The sequence below is a fragment of the Anoplophora glabripennis genome, unplaced genomic scaffold (assembly GCF_000390285.2).
Source record: "Anoplophora glabripennis isolate ALB-LARVAE unplaced genomic scaffold, Agla_2.0 scaffold80, whole genome shotgun sequence".
Classification (NCBI taxonomy): domain Eukaryota; kingdom Metazoa; phylum Arthropoda; class Insecta; order Coleoptera; family Cerambycidae; genus Anoplophora; species Anoplophora glabripennis.
In genome coordinates this window covers 487381-509298 of record NW_019416401.1, presented here as the reverse complement: position 1 = coordinate 509298, position 21918 = coordinate 487381, and the positions used below count along the sequence as shown (strand labels likewise).

General features: G+C 32.3%; 1 protein-coding gene across 1 annotated transcript in view; it reads left to right on the top strand.

Annotated features, from left to right (window-relative positions):
- Positions 1-21918, top strand: part of LOC108917592 (calcitonin receptor-like) — a 121981-nt gene that overhangs the window by 69427 nt on the left and 30636 nt on the right. Inside the window, exons 2-3 of the mRNA XM_018724282.2 lie at positions 18483-18589; positions 19525-19763. Coding sequence (XP_018579798.1) covers positions 18483-18589; positions 19525-19763 — 346 coding nt within the window. The remainder of the gene's footprint in view (positions 1-18482; positions 18590-19524; positions 19764-21918) is intronic.

The following is a 21918-nucleotide window of genomic DNA, read 5'->3' as shown; positions in this document are numbered from 1 at the left end:
GTTTCACATTGAGCAGACTAATTATTAACTTTAAAGTCTCGGACTAATTAATTAATTTTGATAGTTTTTCTAAATTTTGTATAGAGCGCGCATTCCCTGAATCTCGGTACGCTGTCGCGATTGAATCAATTAATTAATAATGTCGTCGAGCCGTTGTGTTTTTATTTTGTTTGTTTGTTTTGTTTATTGTTAATAAAACCCTTCCTGGAAGTTTTGTGTTTCCTTTGTTTCTCCAACTTCAGTGCTACCCTGTATAGCCAGCCACTGGATTACATCCCACGTAAGCAATGAAAGGGTAAGTGCTTGGAAGTAATTTTCTGAACATACAACATTTCTAAGTTCCCACGTGTTAATTAAAGTATAACGATAATTAAATAAACTCCCTTTCGAGAATTAAATAGTAACTCTTTCGAGAATTAAATAGTAACTCTTTCGAGAATTAAATAGTAACTCTTTCGAGAATTAAGTAGTAACTCTTTCGAGAATTAAATAGATAATTAATTAAAGGTAGATAATTAAAGAAATAACCCCTCAGGTTACACTACATGGCCCATATGATTCCAGACAACTTTTTTTTATTAAAATCATTTTTTTTATAAATTTGACAGTTACAGAGTTACAGAAGAATCCCTCTTAGGTGGAACACCCTGTGTAACTAGACATATTTTGTCATATCAGTCACGCAATGTATGAGGATAAAAATAGGACCCTAAAAAACATTTTTTACTCGACGTTTATTGGTCTTTAACTCAGTGATATATGTAATCAAAACTTTTGCTATAAAAATGCAATAAACATTTCCTGTGAATTGGCTGTAAATCAGACACCTCTTTGATGTGGAAAAAATATTAAACAGTAATGATTATATATTTACTAGAAGCATATTTTTAATATCGTGTTCCTAACCAACACATATAAATAAATAATGTACGTATATTATATAACAACATCGATAACATTTCTCGATTCCGGGAAAGTTATTTTTATAACGTGAAATTGAAACTACATACATAAAATAAGAGAATTTAATAATAATTAACATAAACATTAGTCTTTAGTTTGTCAAATCTCACAGTACAGTGAAGTCGCCCCGTTCAAATAATCTCAATTCAAAAGGTTGAACCCTAATCATGTGTGCTGATATTGACGAGAGGAAATATTGACGAGAGGAACGAGAGGAACGATATAAAACACGAGGGCATCAAGTATGCTTGGCATCGACAAATAATTCCAAGCTTCAATACGATTTTAGGAATTTGAATGTACAGGAATCTATTCCAGAGAGAGAGAGGGAGTAATTTATGATTTATATGAGGCACGTTTTGTTTGATGAAAATTATTAATAGTTATTTTGTATAAGCGTTTTAAGTAGAATTTTATCCAAGCAGTAATGTTTAATATTATTAAGTGGATAAAAGGCAATTAAAACACGAATGCAATACGTTTTATCCATAATCACATCACCATCATATTTGTGAAGTCAGAATTATTGAAATTTATTAAAAAAATATTCGCACGACTTGATATTTCTTACTAGTTCTCAATGAAACGTGGTAGGTTTTGTTATACCTACTGGTTGCTATGGTACCTTGTTTATTACATATCAATTATTTAATAAACAGTTCTATCTGAATTTGGTAAAAATGCAAGAAAGTAATTGTGTTCCTGTGGCTGTTTTCGAAGAAACTCGAGAAGCAATTTTCCAGGGAACATTACGAAAAAGTGTTCGCCGAATTTATGTCACCCTCCGAAGAGATAAGACAAAAAAAGAACAGAAAGGAAAATAAAATAACGGAACAAATCTATTAAATTCTAACCATCTATGGAAGGTAACAAGGTATTCGCCGCTAGTACTCAGTGGAGTAGGGGAGGTTCACTATATAAAGATTGTTTTGGGCGCCAGGTAAATTTACCTCAACGAATACCGACGTTGATTAACCCCCAAATCTACCAAACGGGGTTAATAAAAAAATAATACGGGATAAATGCAAATGTTTATTGAAGACATCAACTCCCATAAGGAAAATACGGGTTGACCAAAGCAGTAATTAAAATGACAAAAAAAAAATGAGCTATATAAGTTGATAGCAAGATAAACACAAGTAGTGAGCGAATGCACTATACGCTAATCGTAAACAATGTAATACCAAGATAACAGTGAGGCAGAAATTAAAATATATATATTAGTGAAAGTATTTGTTAGACTTTAAATACGCGATCGCGACGCTTGAGCTCAGGCGCTACGCAGATGTGGCAGTTTGTTGCCGAACGCAAGAAAGAATTTGCTTTAATTTCCGCTAACAATATTTAAAATAAATATATGGCGCAAGCGCAGCGCAAAGAAAAATAAAGAAAGATTCGTTATGGCTATTACTAGAAGAAATTAACAGCTAACTGCGGTTAACAAGATTATATGCAGGCATGACAACCAAATTCAGGACTTGAGGCAAAATTTTAAGTGTTAAACTAAATTACGACTAACATATTTATAAATAACAATTAAGCCTAACCTAATAAATGCATCTGCAACTACCTAATATTTTTTTTCCCTAACTTACGACGAAATCGCTATTTAGTCTATATGAAGTAGATAATAATAAAAAAAAATAAAAGGACTATAGATTCTGAACTAATATTTAAATCCACGATTATTTATGACCTACAGTTATAAAAGTCCCGAAATTTACTATGGACTAAACTGAGTATGATTACTTAAATTAATATATGTACACAATTGTAAGATCAATAAAAGTTATTGGTAGGAATTAAATAAAAAAAAACTTGCGGTACTCTATCTCCGCTATGCTTCTTCTTGAAATAGGGACAGTTGGTATACTAACTTCGGTCCGGAGGCCGGCCGGTATACTCGCGGGTGCTGAGCAGCCGCTGACACCGCTTGTTGTGTCGTGGATCAAAACCAAAACCCTAATACGACATTAATATTAGGAAAGAAACTAAATAACCCTAGCTTGGTATAACTAAATCTATAATAAAAATACACATACCCTTTCCCAGGGGTTTTGTTCCTTTCTAGTGGATCCTTAACGACTTCCACTCAACAGTTAAACAATTATTCCTCTGTACCAGGCGAATATGACTCTTATGGTAACGAAGAATACGGAAATAGGTCCACAAACTGATAATATAACTTTCGGTCAACTTGCTTGATTGCGTAAGGAAAAGGACAGTTCAAAAGTGATATCGCCGCCGCGTGCTCTATGAATCCCAATTATGGATAAATATTCAGAAACCATCACAACTAGCCACTATTAGCACCAACTTTTCTGAATATATTGTGGAAAACTTGAATTTATATCCCAATTAAGGTTGATTACAATATTCTATGAAAATTTCGAGTTTCCTCGAGCGCGACTCACGACAAAATTGCTCGCTCCTTATCACCTCGTTTCGCTTTTTTGCTACCCGCTTATCTTAAACTATTCTAACGTCTATACCAAATTTAAATAAGAAATATATACTAGGCGTATTCTTGGGAATTGCCGAGAAACCGAAATTTAACGTAACATTTAACGAATGGAGGGGAAAACGGAGAGTAATGACAATAAATATAAAGTCATGCTATCGTATTTTTTAAATTCGAAGAAAAAATATGCAATTTCATCTATGTGGTCGAAGTATTCGATGTTGAAGGCTACTATAAAGGTATACAAAAATAATTGGAAAATATAACAAGCTTCCTGGTTATTTGAAGAGTGAATCGAGAGGATACAAAGCAAAAAAGCTGCAGTATTGGAAGGAGCACATATTGAAGAATTTTTGACTTGGGCTTTCGATAAAAAATTTTTAAAAATATTAAAAAATATTTAATGATGAAGGTACTTGTTTCAATACCTGACACCAAGACTGGCATTTCAAGAAAATTTACAATTATAGAAGAAGGATTTTGCGTGAATGCTATGGAAATATGTAAAAAATATATTAAATTTGATTTATTATAGGTTTATTATTTTTTCATTATTCTACTAGTGAAATAAAGTTACTTTATTCCACTAGTGGATAAAGTATCACTTTAGGCGGTTCATTGTGTGGATAAAAGTCCGATTATAAGGTGCTTGTGGATAAATGTATAAATTCATTCCGTCATGAATTGGAAAATGTTTAAGTATCAGAAAAATGTACAGGGAAACTTTTATTATAATTTTTTTAAGAAACCATTATTGCACTGCAAATTTTAAAGAATTGTTTGCCTGCTTTATGTAAATGGTTATTTAGAAACACTGAATTTTCTATTTTATATCTACCAACATTGTTAAAACATATTTCTAATTTGTTAAAAATATTTGCTGCTATTTAGGAATGAAAAATGTTGTAATGTTTTTCTGTAATTATGTAATATTTTACTAAATTGCCTTAATTCCCTGAAATTTCTGCATTTCCTTGGGAAACACCAAGGACATTTAAATAAAGGGGACTATGCATGTCACAGTCTATCTCATATGTTGGGTGAAGCTAGACAAGGGGAAAGCAGAGGGCTTTATTTTCATCCAACTGATGCGCGCGACTACATCTCCAATGTCGTACATTTTGGATGGGTCAAAATAAAATATTTTATAGTCCTAAATCAATATAACAGCTACTCAGTATTTTTATAATGAATATATATATAATATTTTTATAACTTCTTGGAATCCCAATAACTGTAACCATTTCTTTCTTGTTGCACCATCCCCAAGCATCCTAAAAACGTTCACATTTCACTTTTAGAATACCGAGGCAAATTTTCAGTGAGACATAAAAATATATTCCCAAAGGAGAACATCAAATGGTTGAATGAATGCAACTTTCAGTCGATTGCATCTTCGGTATTTTTATGTATAAGTGAACCACCACCATATTTTTGCTGTTGTATTTATTCAGTTTTTATGCTCGTGCATTTAGTAAAATTGTAAATATATTTTTGAAAAGGTTTTTGTCGTAGAGGAAAATGAAAATGATGAATGATTAAAATTTGTAATGTTGGGTATAAGGGATAACATTGAAATACCTATAAATATATTAAATATAAATAATGTCTGTAACTTATTTGTGGTGCAGCATTTTCCTTTGATTTTAATGGCCAAACGTGGTTCATATTATTGTTTTCTTACTATTTCGGCAAAAATTTAAGTCAGTTTTATAAAATTTTACCGTTATTCAAATAAATCTTACCCACACGCACGACAATGGCCACAGTTGCATATACATTCCAAAGTCACCTTCAAGCACGCTTACCTGTGGAAGGATAGCTGATGTGGATGTTTATAATCCAATTTCTTACAAATTCTGCACTGTCTAACCATATTCACACCTTAAAAGTTTATCCAAAATACATGTATAAACACTAATCACGTTTCACTTACTAAAATCACAACTATTTTCTAACAAGAGACGCCATATTCTGCCAACCACGGCAGAACGAACGAGGAACACGCTACAAATTATTGCGTAGTTGCCAAGTCTTCAAACATGGCAAATATGAAAAATGAAAAATAGTTTAATATGTACAGTTTTTAACAATATTGTATGCATAACTTAATAATACTATCCTATAATAATAATTTCCACAATTGTGATGAAAATTGCGATAAAAATATTAAGTACATTTCCAGTATAATTATACAGCTGACAACAATGATACAATTAGACTGTGAATAGACCAGGCTTCATCTAGAAATGTAAATAAATAAGTCCCCTTTATTTAAATGTCCTTGGGAAACACCATGTATATTAGTAAGTTAATATATACAAAATGTTTATTGGAAAGTGTTTTATTCATTTAATTAATTCACGATAACATTTATATTAGCTGAGCTTACTTATTTCTCTCAGTGTACAAACATAATTTATTGCAAGTAAAATTACCCACTTAATTTAATAATTTTTGTTAACAATACCTAAGCATCCCCAATTTAATCTCCATAAATAACAATGCTACCTAAAACGTACGAAAAACACTGTCCCACGCACCATTCATCTCGCATACCATGGCAACAAATTGGGAACTACAACGCGTAGAATTTTTCGCAAATTACAAGGACAAAGCTGGAAACTTGATCGTACTAAGCATAAAACGTCGTCGTCGTTTGTAAAATATGCTCTGGAAATTTTCCCGCATCCGCCATGTGTTCTAACTACATTTTAATACGACGTCAAATAATACGCTTGTTCTCGGTATGCGGAACAGAGAAACTGAAGCCTCCATTTTACAAAGCAGGCAAGGTTTTGAATACGAATTAGCGGCGGCTGTCAATTATTATCGTTTGTAAGTCGACAGCGGGGTGGCAAATAAAGTGAGTTACTGACCAGAAAGCGATATTTCAAGAAAATCGGCACTCTCGAAGGGTTTTGGCCAAGGGCGCACATCGAACTTGCAGGATTTAATTATCCCCTCGACTTGAGGCGGGCAGTGTATACAGGATGGTTCGTTAGTGTGGCAAAATACAAAAGCCCTGTTTATACTACTCGAAATACAAGAGATATTTGGTTAAAAGTTGAAAGGAACAAAAAAACCTGCAATTTAAGATAAGATTTGCTTTACTATCAATGAGTTAGCTTTTTTAAATGAACCACCCTGGATATTTTACGTATTAGAAATGTATAACTAAAAAAAAGTCACAGGTACTTGAATTAATCGTAAAATTATGCATCTGATACTCCAACAGTTGCAGTATTATTCATTTTCTTCGTGAGACATCATTATGTTAATAAATATTTGCTACTATAACTATATAACCAGCAGTAAAAGAGCATTATTATCATTTAATACTTCTCAATCTTGATTTTGTGTTCAAAAGAATCTTCAACATATCCTTCAGCTCCTTTGTCGCTTTTCGAACCTCTAAAATGGTTCAGAGTAGTGATGTCTGCACATCTCACTTGCCTGTATTGGCTTATTTTATATTTAAGCAAATGGCAAAAGATTTTCACATAGGTAACCCCTTTTTTGTATTTGGTATTATGTTCGGAAAATAGAGCCTTCATCTATAAAATATTTTATCCATCACTTGTATATAATGATATTATAATTTCTTTGGTTTTAAAGGAATAATGTGGCCTGTAAGTCACTAGTATGAGTCACTAGTAAGTTATAACTTATAACTCGCTTATAGAAATCATAAAAAGACAAACGTTTGGTTTATGTTTCTAGTTTTTATTAGAAAACCAATTTGAAACAGGAATAAGTCAACAAATAACCTAAAATGCTACAAACTTACAATCTACCTACTTATTAATATTAACATTAACATTTATTGTAAAGCCGTAATTTGATGCCAAAGGATTATTGGAATCATTTTGTGATTGTGGTAAATTTATTTATAGAACAGGTTGCCCCTTTGCTTGTGCTTGCTTCAGGAGTCTGCATCACTTGTATCTTTTTAGAAATATCAATTTTGCTGGAAATTGACTCTTCTATATAACCTTCTGTCACAGTAGATGACTTCCATCCACCGTGGCGTTTGAGTATTGTAATATCCCCTCCAGCATTGGCCAAGAGAGTTGCAGATGCGCGACGCAAGCCATGCCCTGTATATATCAAGCCCAAAAATCGCGCAACAACATTAGGGACTTTTGATAGCTTATTAATACCAACACATTGACGTGTGCATTTTCCCTTTTGAAAACTACAACTAATTCAATTGGATTAACACAAAATCCTTCATTTTAACACAGCGAAGCTTCTTGGTTTGTTCGTTTTAACATTTGAAACCATGATGTGGATATACTTCCCTTTGTTCTCTATATTGTCTATGCTTAGATGGGTCAATTACTCGCAACGGCAAGCGCCAAAAACTTCTAATATCAACGCCACCTAAAAACAACAAATTTAATAAACATAACTCAGTTAAACTATTCAGTAGAACCTACCTTATTCATAGGGCTTCACGCAAAAGTTGTTCGATTTGTTCTCTTTCTAAGACCTTGGGATTTTTTTGGTTGAAAATGTTTGTGCTTAGAAGAAATGCCACTAGTCTTCCGAATTTAGAAATTTCAATGTTTTTATAAACTCTCAAAGTTGACTTCAACATGGAATATTTAGTCCACAATGTGGATGGAGCTAATTTCTCACTTAAATTGAAAAAATAGGCCAACAAGACATCTTCATTTACGCCTTTCACCCCTTCTTTGATTTTCCAATCTTGTAATTCCTTCAGTTCTTTGTTGTATTTAGATTTTGGTTTCTCTGGATTGATGTCTGCAGCAGCCGCATTAGCTCTTCCTAAAATTTCTGATGGAATTTCCACATTTTCCATTTTTTCAGTCTTGGTTTTAGGATTTCATTTCAACTAAAAAAGCATTGTCTGTTTACTGACAAGTGACAACCCTTGGTTACAGACACACTTTAGGTTAGCATCCTTTGTAATATTTAATAATACATTCATTTCGTTAAATTACTTTTTCTGACATTGACAACTTTTAAGTTACGTTTATTTATTATTAAAACGAAATTCTATGAAAGTGTTGGATAAAATTTTGTATGGCATTCGTGAGTTACATGATATAAGTATATCACTTGGGAAAATTAGCTAAACATATCCCAGCGTGACATATACAGGGTGATTCAGAACTTATCCAAAAAAAAAATTCTGGATGTACAGGGCACCCTTACAAATACAATTTTGTAAAGAAAAAATCAAAAAGGTCAGTTCGAAATTGATTTAAAAATACACTTCTGCACGGCACTGGAAACTGGTCCACTCTAAAACCTGACCTCGCACAATGCGACCGGTATGGCGGCGTGATAAAAACGGACAAAAACTTTCGCAAGGAAAGAAATATGTAAATAGAATTTTATCGCACCTATTTTATATCGGCAAATTCAAATGCTTTTGCCTTTATTAATTATTAATAAAATTAATTTGTGTTTTTAAATAATAAAATCATTTGACATACGCGATGCTGCAACAGCAATTGTTCAAAATTTTATCCACTACGTGTAAACACATTTGGGTCATTCACTTTCTACAAACTAACACAAATGATGTCTTGCTTCACCATAACACAAATACTTCACCATAATACAAATGTTGTCTTGCTTCACCATAAATTAAAACGATATCCATCAACTCTGAGTTGCTATACACGCAAGCCATTTTTGACACTAACTACTAAAAAACTGATGTAAATACCACATATAACAGGTAAAAACTACCGCAACGACGGATTTCAGTATTAGGAGTCACATGACTCTCCACGCGTATTGCGAATGACGCTAGAGACTACAGTTGTCCAGCTATGTAGTGGTTTAATGTGCTATAACTTCAATAATTTTTTTCTCAGAAACTATAAGGATTTTACAAATTATTTTTTTACAATATTGACTCCATTTCTCATGCCGCATCTATTCCCAATTTTTTTTTGGATAAGTTGTGAATCACCCTGTATACCATAACAAATTAATCCCATAAATAACTATTATTAACAAATCTGTTAATGGTACAGAAAATAACATCCCTACTCATTTTCACAAGAGATTTGCAATATATACACCGACTGACATGCCACATATTTTTTTTGCACTGATGTTAAATGTGTTACCTATAGTTACATTAAGTAGATCAAACCTCGCAGGTATTTCAGTTTTTAATTAAAATTACTGAAAAAGTAAAAGTTTTTACGACTATCTGTTGTGAAATAAATCAAATGTGCAAAAAAAACAGACCGTTGCATCTAATTGTTCTTTAGACATTTTTCTTGTATTTCGAATAATAACAGAACTATTGTACTCCGTTAATCTAATGGTCAGCCCTGAAAGACAGACTCTGTCCTTGAAACATCTATTTTATATATGAAAAGGACTGCGACGTCGAAAAAACTGAAGCAGTTTCAAGGGATAATACGTTTAAGGACACGAACGAAGTACATGAATAGAATTTCTTAACCTAATGTTTCCATCAAGCCTTTTTTGTTTGAATAAGCATAAAAAGTTTAACACGACTTGTAAATCTGCTTCAGTAGGGTCCAGACATTCATTACTGTTAGTTTTTTTTTGGACACAAACGAGATTATTTAATGATTTGCATCAGAAAAATAGAAAAATATAGAATTTGAATTAATTTCATATTAGCTAATTCAAAAGATTATGTACTTTCGACACAGCATAGGGTACATTGTCACGAACATTTTCATAATCGTGACAAATTGTATCAAAATTCCAAACAACATTGTTTGAAAATTCAAGAAATTGTGCAATTTGTTGGTTATAATTTCAAAATTTTAGAAATAATCACGACGTAAACGTCGAAGTTTCACACAATTTATTTCTGTCAGGATTTTAGAAACAATTGTGAGAATTTTCGTCACAGTCGTTCACGTCGTTATTTCCGTGTATTATATTGATTCAATTTTTCGCCTCAGAAACAGAATTTACCAACTTCTATAAAGCTGCAAAAAATAGCTCCTTGAAAAGTCTCTGAAGTATATTCTGTTCGATGGTTTTCAAGAAAATGCTAGTAAATTACAAGGCATGGCTTGTACGAAGTTTAATAAAAGTTACAATTTCGCTGCACTTTTAAATTCATACGAAGCTCTCCTAAGGCTACCCTGCTTTCTGCTTTTTATTTATTAAATCAGTTTAAAAACTGTAATCACGCACAAACGTGAAGTTCGATATATTTATACGAATCTTACTTATGTCATCACTGACGTAAAAAAAAAACGGTGAAAGCAATGCTCCTTCAAAAATAATATACATTTAGCAAAGCACCGTAATAAACCTCACTAGCATTTCAATCCAGAACCGTCAGCATCGATTGGAATAACACGATTTCATCTGTAATAATCACTGCAATGTGCAGTATTATAATAATTCCTTACGCGCAGTAAGTAAACATGAAAATAAGATCCCGGAATTGCAAAATAAATGGTATCCATTATCGTACTTCGGTTTTAAGTGTAACATTTCCAGACAAAGTAAATAATTCCGCACTTGTAGGTGTTAAAATATTTATAACATGGAAATATAAATACTACCTTAAATTTTCAGGGTTAGACGGAAATAGGCTGTGTATAATAAACTAGGTAGAGAATACATAATTCTCCGCTACTTCAAAATATTTCTTTTTCAGTCGGCAGTGAGAGACTTAACATACCCACATAGGTTACAAAAATGTGACTTGAAAATAAATAGAGGATACCAAATTCTACGAAGTAGGTAATATCTTCTTTTCAGAGTTTTACTTATACCGGATTTTGAAGGCAAGTGACATAAATTTTACGATTTTTTTTGTATGGTCCATGGATTGTTTTTAAGAGCGCTAAAAATGAGTTTTTAAGAATCTTGGCTATCTATATCCTTGTCAAAATTTAAAATACAAAATGTTAATTACATTTTAAGGAGTGATTTCCTACAATAAATTAAAAAGGTTTGGATTAGTGTTATTGATCGGTATTAGTATTTAATTGGTCCAGTTATTTTACCGAATCGACCGAATGGCGAAACTTATTTACAATTTCTCCAAAACACTCCCCCGAATCTACTTGACGAGGTGCCACTACAACTCAGACTAGAACATTGGTTTATGAATGATGGAGCATTCCCTCATTTTAGTAATATTGTAAGAGACTTTTTAAACCACCAGTATCCAAATGGATCGGAAGAGGAAATAATTGCCCACAAGTTTAGCCTCCACGATCACCAGACCTCAACAAATGTGATTTTTTTCTATGGGGAACAGTCTGTAACTCCGTTGTTTTTCAACGAATCTTGACGATTTTTTTTAACTTAAAGCTCTTTTTATAAGCTTTCCGAATATGTAATAATATATAACTATATCACGCTCGTGAGTCGTACATTTAATTTTGCAACTAAGGCTAAAAAATAAAAAAAATTGTATGTTGCAAATTTGAAATTAAAAAAAAATTTATTATTATGAAATCTACCATGAAAAAAATCAGTGCGATTGTGGAAGATCCTCGGTATCGTCCAGACTAATAATTACTTAATTTATATATAAAACCATAACTTGTAAACTATTCAACTTACCGATTCCAGATTTTGTGTGAGTTATTAGACAGTGATAAGGAATGAGAGGATGCGATGCCAAAACGTTCTGGTAACAATAACGCAGTTTATAAATGTTTAATTCAAAAGTCATAAATAAACTTCTTCTGTTTATAACTTTTGATCTAATCTATATTTTTTGACGTTCGAGGGTTAGTTTTGTACGTCTTTTGAAGACGAAAAAAAAGTGCTTTACTGTTTTCTCGTGTAAATGAACGGAATAAAGTTATAAGCGAAAAACGTGAATTTACGTAAAAATTATACAATTAACCAGCCTGTAAACAATCTTCCCCCCATTTTTATGACTGTGGAAACTAATATGTTATTGTACATAATATTTAGCATCTATAGTGATAAATTCAGCTTGCCGAAACAAAAAGTCGCGATATGCTCATTTCTCAGCTTATTTTTCTGGCCTATATGGATAAATGCACATTCATTAGAAACAATCAGCAGTTATTGGATAGAGTAGACTTCACTTTTCGACGAAGAATAAATTTATGTCCGAGAGAAAACGGTGATCACTTTAAACAATTTCTATAATCAGTGCAAATTGTATGTTACTTCTTTTGTTGAAGTTGTTTGTTTTTCTATTAAATTATTCTTATTCCAACTTGAATTGAAGCTCTACTTTTGTTAAGATGGCCATATTCCTGGCCGAGAAATAGTGAAATTTCTGGCGTTTTTAGGTACTGAAATCTTTAAAAGTAAAACGTGTAGAACAAAAGTAAGCACAAAAATAAAATCCTTGATGTTTTGTTTATTCATTGTTACCATTTAAATTTACTCAAATAAAATAATAACTAAAAAAAAAAGCGTTTGTAAAACACGCGTTTGCTGTTATCCTAACCCCACACTTTTAAGAATTATTTTCATGTACTTATAAATAAAAGTAAACAATTTTATATGTAGGACTAAGCAAGTAAATGTTATAAGAATATTTACATGTGGAATTATATATAAAAAAGTTAGTATTTTCGTAGATTTCAGTACCTAAAACCTTGATGGTTTGATCGTTTTTTGCACCTGTTTATTCGTTTTACTGCGGCGTCTTTGAAAATATGAAGCTTTAGATTATTCAGTTATTAAATGTTTGAAATTATTTGTCTTTGCGGAAAACACTTTAAAGAATATGGGGCCTTTAATGTTAAAAAATATCCCTTTATTTGTTTTATTTATTCTGTTTTGTAAATGTTTTGTTTATTTTTATCTCTATTTACGAAAGAAATACTTGTTCTAAGATGTTATTTCATATGATTGTTATTCTTCTTGATTTTATTAACAATATAGAGAATATTATCTTCACTCCTCTTGTAAAATTTTCTGGTTATATTCCGACACAGCTCTTGCAAAAAGAGCATTCGGGTCATAAAAATATGCGGGAGCAACGTATTTATTTCTCTACGACACTTTTATGAGTAACGCTGCATGCAACATAAAAATAAAAACAAACACCGGCCAAATTTACCTTTCACTAAAACGCGGAATTTTTCTAAAAATAGACCTTGTCTAAGTTGCTTGTTTTTATAAATTAAATATTAATATTAATTTTTTAGGCGTAAATATAATTTTGGCAGACGCTGTTTATTTTGCCAGTGGCTTTATCGTTTTTTGAAAAAGCTTTCTTTGAGGATGTATCCAATGGAGTAAATAAATATGGGTTTGCGGTCGAATAATAATTTTAAACACTCACGTCATGTCGGGAGGAAATAGAAGTTATATTTACTTAAAAAAAAAATTCTAAAAAACCTTTTTTATTTCAGTTGTCGCAATAAAAAAGTTAAAAATTGTCACAAATAAATTACAGAAAAATTTTATATACTTTAGTATACTGTTAAACAAGGAACAAATTTTATTAAAGTGGAGAAAAAGGATACATTCAGGACATGACAATACGAATAAATTTCCTTAGGCTTTTACTTACGGCTTACGGTTCATTTTAAATTATTATTATCGTTCGTATTGAAGGCTAAACTGAAATGAATTAGGGCTTGTTTTCCGTAAAGACATAATTAATTCCCAAATCCTTATAGGTATATTACAATTTGAGGGGTTGCAAGCTCTCTCACGTGGATGAGCCCTAAAATTTTCCCATGCCAACGTAGAAAAAACTCTTATGGTCCTTTAAATCGCAATGTTTGTCAACTTGTCCGAATTTTTTATACAGTGTGTCTACCTAAGTTGGAACCATATGGAAAACTTTTTTATTATTGGTTTTATGAAAAAAAGTTATGCTTCATAAAAAGTTCTGCATGGTCTAAAATATGGGATGCAATCTTCAGTTCTCAAAATTTCCCAATCATATACGAGGTATATCAGAAATTATGAATTTTGCACAAGAGTAAAGTACCCTTATTTTTGACAATACAGAAGAGTGTTATAAAAAAAGTTATTTTGAATTAAAAGTTATTTTCAAATATGCAACTACAGCCATTTAGAATAAAGATTCAGGTTTTGTGATTACTTACGTTTTACATTATGAATTATTTGTACTATTACTATAATTAAATTCATAAACATTAACAAATGGAAAGTTTATCATATTTTTAACAGATAAGAGAGATAAATACAAATAATTTATAATGTAAATTGTAAATAATCAAAACCTGAATCTTCATGCTAAATGGCTGTAATTGCATATTTGAAAATAGCTTTTACTTCAAAGTAACTTTTCTTTATAACATTCTTCTGTATTGTCAAAAATAAAGGTACTTTACTCTTGAGCAAAATTCATAATTTTTGATATACCTGGTATAAGACTAGGAAATTTTGATAACTGTAGGTTGCATTTTAGATTTTAGACCATGCAGACCATTTTACGAAAGTTCGTTATGTACAGGGAAGCTGCGGCTAGTTGACCAACCCCTAGCAGTTCTGATCCGAAGAATTTCAACAGCACTTAACCGTAGATAACTTTAAATTACAACAAGTTTTGAAGAAACACTTTTATTTGTCTAATTACAACTAACAACGTGAAATTTGAATCTATAGTCGTCCTCCTGAGCGGCTGGTTGGGTTTTTATATGATTTATTATCAACTAGCAACTCAGGCGATTTTCTATTGTCAGCATAATAATAAAAGATACTTATAAGTAAATAGTTGTTATAAAAGAATATACAGATAGTGTGAAAATACATATATAGGGTGTTCGGATAACATGAAGATAACTTTTTTTCATAAAACCAATAATAAAAAAGTTTTACCTTAAATAGACACACTGTATAAGTTAGTTTGAGGTAAATGTTGTCACCACCATTCTTGGTGGTAAAAATTCGAAATATTTGAAATTATTCAATTTTCAAATTTGGACACACAGCTAATACAATGCAAAATTCCGAATATTGAAAATTATTCAATTTTCGTGGCTGAAAACATACATAGGTATCGAATTTTCGAAACCGAGAGAGTTGCACTAACCAAATATGTCTGTCACCGCCGTTCTGACAATAATTTTTTTTCAACCCCTGGCCAGGGGTGAAAAAAATGAGTGTTTTTCAAGATGACTCAAAAGGGTAAGAGCTAGCAAAAAAGTTTCTTATAAAAATTGTGTATAGGTATTTTAAAAAATCATAATCAGAAAAAAAATTTCAGTCTAAACTTTCTTTTCAGAGAAATAGATATTTTTTCATTTTTAATAAAAAAGTTAAAATAATTTCAGTTTTCTAATTGTCAATTTTAATGATTTAACAACACTAAAACAGTTATTTCTCTATAGCTTACGACTCATTATTTAAAATTATGAAAAACTGCTTTCGAAATTTTTTTTATCTTCTGTTTTCGAGCAGATACAAATTTAACTTACCTTGTGAATTTAATTTAGCTCCTAAGACATTGTCATGATAAAGATAAAAAGCCCCTTATTAATCTAGATTCCATTATGACGTCATTATTCAGACGAGCAAACAATTTTTTAATCGAGTACAAATTGAATTTGATGAAATCAAATTTTATCATTTCTGAAACGGTATTTATCTATAAGATACAAACAAAACTTTGGAAAAGTGAAAACTAATATAAAACAGTTTTGCCTGGAAAATTTTTCAAATATTAACCTAAAAACCAAAAATATCAGATTTGGTTAAAATCTGGTACACACTTTGTAAAAAAACTAAATATATTAGTATATCACGTGATCTAGCCATTCGCCCTTATCACTTAAACGGTCTTAGACCCTCCTAATGTTACCTTATTATGGCCGTACTCCAAAAATAGCAGAGGTAAGTGTAATGATGCCCCTTGAGGCAGTTTCTGATGTTCGCGCATCTTTATTTTACGTTTTTTTTACACAAAGAACGACAAAAAATAATCCGTTTGATCTCGCAAGAAGTAATCATCCGGAATATTTCGTAGGTCCCATATCCGTTTGCTGTATGATAAATTTGGAATCAAATAAGTGTTTTTAATATCAAACTCCGTAGGCGACTGAAAATGTTCAATTCGCGATGCTTATAGAGCGGCAAAAACAATCATGTTCTGTCAGACGAGAAAAGCTGAGTAAGCAAAAATGAATATTTCATAAAATATTGCTACAATACGTATCCGAGGTTTAAAATTTTCCAACAGATAAGAAAATTGCATCGTATCTCGTCGCCGCCAGTTACAGACTTACATTGCACTTCCTTAGTCTCAACTAAGAATTTTTGACTTGCCCTTGTTGTTCTCAGGCTAGGTTGTGTAGGGGACGGACCCACTATCAGAACGTCTAGGACCGTTGATGTCCATTTCGGTTTTTTATTGATGGTGGCTTTCTTAGACGTTCCTTAGTGGTCCCTGTAACCGGTCATAACCCATGTAACTGGTCGACGAAATGGACACGACCAGTTACAGAAGCCACTAAAGAATGTTGTAGAAACTACCAATAAGAACTAAAATAACCATCAGAGCGGACCTAGAAGTTTTGATAGCGGGTCTACCCCCACAGAACTTAGCTCGAGAACAACAAAAACTAAAACCAAAGCTACAGAAGTGCAAGGTAAGTCTATAATTGGCGGCGACCAGACACAGACCAAAGAGTAACCATTTGAAAAAATAACATACTTTAAATTATATTCAAGAGCTATGAAAACTTTAAAACCACTAGCGTTCTGTGGTGTTCTCATATTACTTATACGTCACTATAAAGTTACATAGTTGCTTTCTAGGAATTGTAGCATAAAAGTAACCATAAAATATTAACAACCAAAGCCCAAAGTCTTAATATTGACTGTAGTAAGAAAAATATAACGGCAGCAGAAACTTATGAATTGTGAAAGAAATGAAATTTAAATGTCGAATTTTAACATTGTCGGCTTGTGAAACTTACATTTTTATATTAAACATACAAAGTAACTTACCTAGGTTGTTTAAAAGCAAATTTTATTTATCCATAATCACCTTGTAATCGGACTTTTATCCACACATATAACCGTCTAAAGCGATAGTTTATCCGCTAGTGGAATAAAGTAACTTTATTTCATTAGTAGAATAACGAAAAAATAATAGGCCTACAATAAATCAAATTTAACCTATTTACCTACTCATTAACATTAATATTTACAATTATAGATATATAATGCACATTTAATTTTTTGTTTTTATTTTATTTTATTTTATTTTATTTTATTTTATTTTATACACTGTTCAAATGGTACTACCCAATTATAGAACAGGGATTTTACAGACAATAATAAAAGAAGTACATTAATAACAAACAAACAAAACTACAAATACATCATAAAAAAGAAGGAAATAAATAAAATCTATACACTAAATAATACACATAATACACAAATAAATAATGCACATAAATGAAGATTTAATAATACACATAAATGAAGATTAAAATTACATATTTGAAACTACCAGACGTTAAAAATAAAAAAATTTTAAGTCAATAAGGCTGCAGTTAAAGATATCTAGAGAATTTTTATTACAGTTGTTACTGATTTCATAAAGTGGTGAATGTTTGAGTACATTAGTACGAGAAGTTGGTAAATAAGCAGTAAGCTTGTTATATTCGATCACATATATGAAATAGCATATTTTTTCTTCAAATTTAAAAAACACGATGGCACAACTTCATTTATTGTTATTACTCTCCGTTTTTTCCTCCAATCGTTAAATTCTGCGAACTCTTTTTCGCAATGTTCCCTGTATTTCGCTGGCAATAAATGGAAAATTGCTTCTTGAACTTTTTCAAAAACAGCCACAGGATCACAATTACATTCTTGCATTTTTACCAAATTCAGATAGAACTGTTTATTAAATAATTGATAATAAGTAACGTACCATACCAACCAGTAAAACCACCCAAGTAAAATATGGAAACAAAAAGGTCTCTTTGAAGCAGCTGTTTTTTACGTTGGGGGTGATAAGAAGGCAGCAAGAATACAAGTTCTTTATTTTAATGTCTTGTCTTGACTTCAAAATCGCTGTGTGAATTTTTCATATAACAATATCAAAACAAGGCGTCTCTAACGTATTTTTTTTTTTTTGTTTTAGGAACGAACTATTGGCACTGAACGACACCAACACCACCGAGCTCATCAACAGGGCTCTGAATTGGAGCGAGGTCTACAAAAATTGCGGGAACAAACCCACCACACCGGGTAAAGCCCTGTACACTGAATGCTTGATTTCTTTGCTTTTTCATCATTTCTGTCTGCTTTTAGCATATTCATTTTCGTTAATATGGACCTGATCTCCTCTGGGAGTCAAATAATTAACCTATTAGTCTCTTTGGCATAAAAAAAAGCATAAACAAGGGCGATTTTTGTTATAGATGGTGGAAAATACTCAGCTTTAGTGGAAGAAAATAGATCTTTGTCAAAATAGGATCGTTTTTATAAGCGGAATACTGTATACGTATAGTAATTCACACATAACTTCATAAACACTTCATATCATTGTAATAAGGCGCAAAGTACAAAAATGAAAAACAGAGAAGATGACGGAATGTTATACTCATATATTACTGAATTTCGATGCTTTGACCATACGTTGGAACAGAACTCCCTAAACTCCACTACTTATCAAAAGAAGCCATGTATTATTGGAATCCTTAGTGTATATTTAAAAAAAAACTGTGAACTTTTGCGAATATTCACATAATTCGAAGAATTTTATAATAAACCGTGAAAAAGTTAACACTGAGCCATACATTTGATTTCTTTATAGAACTTTCTTTAATGTGGCATCAAAGTACTTTCGTCGTCGCTGATTACGAATCAGAAGTCAGAATTGTAAAATTCAAAATGGCCGATCCAATATGGCGGAAAAATACTTCAGAAAAATTTTTAGTTTTCATGAAAATCAGTACTCGGGAGTTTTTCGGGTCGATGATTACGAAAAAAAAAAAAACCTCAGGACACTATTATAAGAAATATTTCAACCACTTTTCTATATTTTGAACGCATTTTTCAGTTATTCTCTTTATTTGCCATTGTATAAATATTTCTGTGCTTTCAAATTTAATTTTACTTCCACCCTTGAATTGTGGATGTGCCAAAAACGTTCTTAAATTAGATGTGGTTATTTCCTGCAGGTTACTGCCCAGAGGTGTTCGACAAGATGCTGTACTTCATGCTTCACAGCGAATTGTGTTGGCCAGAGTCGCCTCCCGGGAGCGTAGTCAACCACTCTTGTCCCAAGATACCCCATCTGAGTTTCGATCCATCCAATCTGGCCTACAAAGAGTGCTGGGAGAACGGTACTTGGTTCAGAAAAGAAAATGATGGGGAATGGGCCAACTACTCCCAATGCGTCAACAAGGAAGAATTGGAGGTAATTTTTTTGCCTTCTACCAAGCCTTTTTGTTAGGTTAACATTACCCGATAGTAGTTTCTGCTATGTAAGAATGAAGATGTCTTCAAGTTGTTTGAAACATTAGACTAGAAAACTAGAAATTACACGATTTTTAAAAGCTTTTATAAATCATCTCTATCTCTGACTTGAATATACCGCCATGCCCTCTGGTGACATCCTAAACCAACATTCCAGCAGCGTAAAATTTAATCAGACTGTAGACTGTCATACATCATCCATATTTTATTTGCCGTACGGATGGATTCCCGGGATTATTAAATAAATAATATTAAATTATTCCCGTGCCCCAAATTTAGGATGTAAATCATGTTCCAATCCACGCTCCGTATGATTTATCACGCGCCGTACGTTGTTCCCCGAAAAAACTAACAGATCTCACCGTAAGAGAGACGTTTTACTTGCTATACTTGGGATATCACTCGGATGTAACGGAAGTTCTTATTTGCATATTCGCCTCCTTTGAACTGTGTTTATATCAAAACAAGTTTCAAACAAAGACAAACTTGTATTCGTTCTAGCAAGAAATTATGGCATTTTGGGGTTCTATTATTTTTATTATAAGTTTACTACGCCTTTCTTTTATATATGTTGCAGACAATATTCACAAAGCTTGTTTCCTTGAAAGCTTTGTATGCTTTGCTTTATTAGAAAATTAATGGAGAAAATATTTTAATAACTAAGGCAATCAAGAAGGCAATTAAAATAACTAAAACTTTTATAATTAAATACCTGAATACCTTCTAGTATCGTCTAAAACAATTTAATATGAAAGCTGACCCCGGCAGATCAAGGACAAACAGTCGAATAAGTGCCAGCCTTGGCTTTTAGGCCTCTATATTTTTAAATAAAGAGCGTTCAAATAAAAACGTGGTCGAAGTTGGCTCTGACACATTGGAAGTAGGGAGTAGCTTATAGCGACCAACTTAACCCCATTTCTCAACGAGCAGTATAGCAGCTGTCAGTTTCAATAACGTTAATGACTATATAACTTTATTTTAAAGAATAATCGTGATAACAATAACAAACAATTAAAGGAGCTGCGGAAAGTGTCCCCCTCCTTGTTATAACAATAAATTAAAGCAGCTGCTGAAAGTGTCCCCCTCCTTGTTCCAAGCACTTTTCACGCCTGTCCTCAAAGAATTGAAGACATTTTCTAAGATGCTCGGGGTATTGTTAAGTTCACGAATCTTGTCTATAAGTCGAGCCTGCAGATGGTTTAAATCAGGAACAGGCAGTTCAAAATAGTGTTTTTAAGGTAAGGCCACAAAAAAAATCACACGGCGTAATATCACATGACCTCGGCGGAAATTCATGTTCAGCATTGAGACTTATTAGTCGATTTTGGAAAACTTCCCTCAACATATTCATCGTCTCGCCGTATGTGGCCTTGCGCCATCTTGTTGAAAGTAAAAAGTTTGTAATTTCGTTTTCTTCCAGCTGGTTAACAAAAGGAGCGATAATTTCTTCTCTATACCTTTGCGCAGTAAGAGTACCATTAAAAAAAATAGGTCCATAAATCCTCCTTCGATTAAGAGCACACCAAACTCCAATTTATTGAGCGTGTAGAGGGCCCTCGACAAAAAAGTTATCTGGTTTTTCGGAAGACCACATTCTCATATTATGTGAGTTTATGTAATCACTTAAATGAAACCAGGCTTCATCAGAAAAAAAGGTGATATTATGAAGTTCACCGTAGTTGTTTAAAAACCATTCACAAAATACAGCCCGTCGCGGAAAATCAACTTCATGAAGTTCTTGCTGACAAGTTAAACGATAGGAGAACAAACACAAATCTTTTTTTAACACTGTGTGGCAGGTACCGACTGATACTCCCACCATTTGTGATAAAACACGTACAGAAGTTCTTGGCGCATTTTCCATTATTTGTTGGACATTTTCTTTTAATTCTTCAGTCCGCTTTTTAGGTCGGCCGCTTCCTTCTTTTCTTGTTACACTGCCCGTTTCACGAAAAACATTAACACAACGCTGAACTGCACTTTGAAAAATTTTGTACTCAACAACGCCGGGAAATTGATTTTGAAATTCTATGAAACATTCCTCAATAGAATACTTCCATATTCCATCAATCTTGCGTCCATTTCTAAAGTAGGAC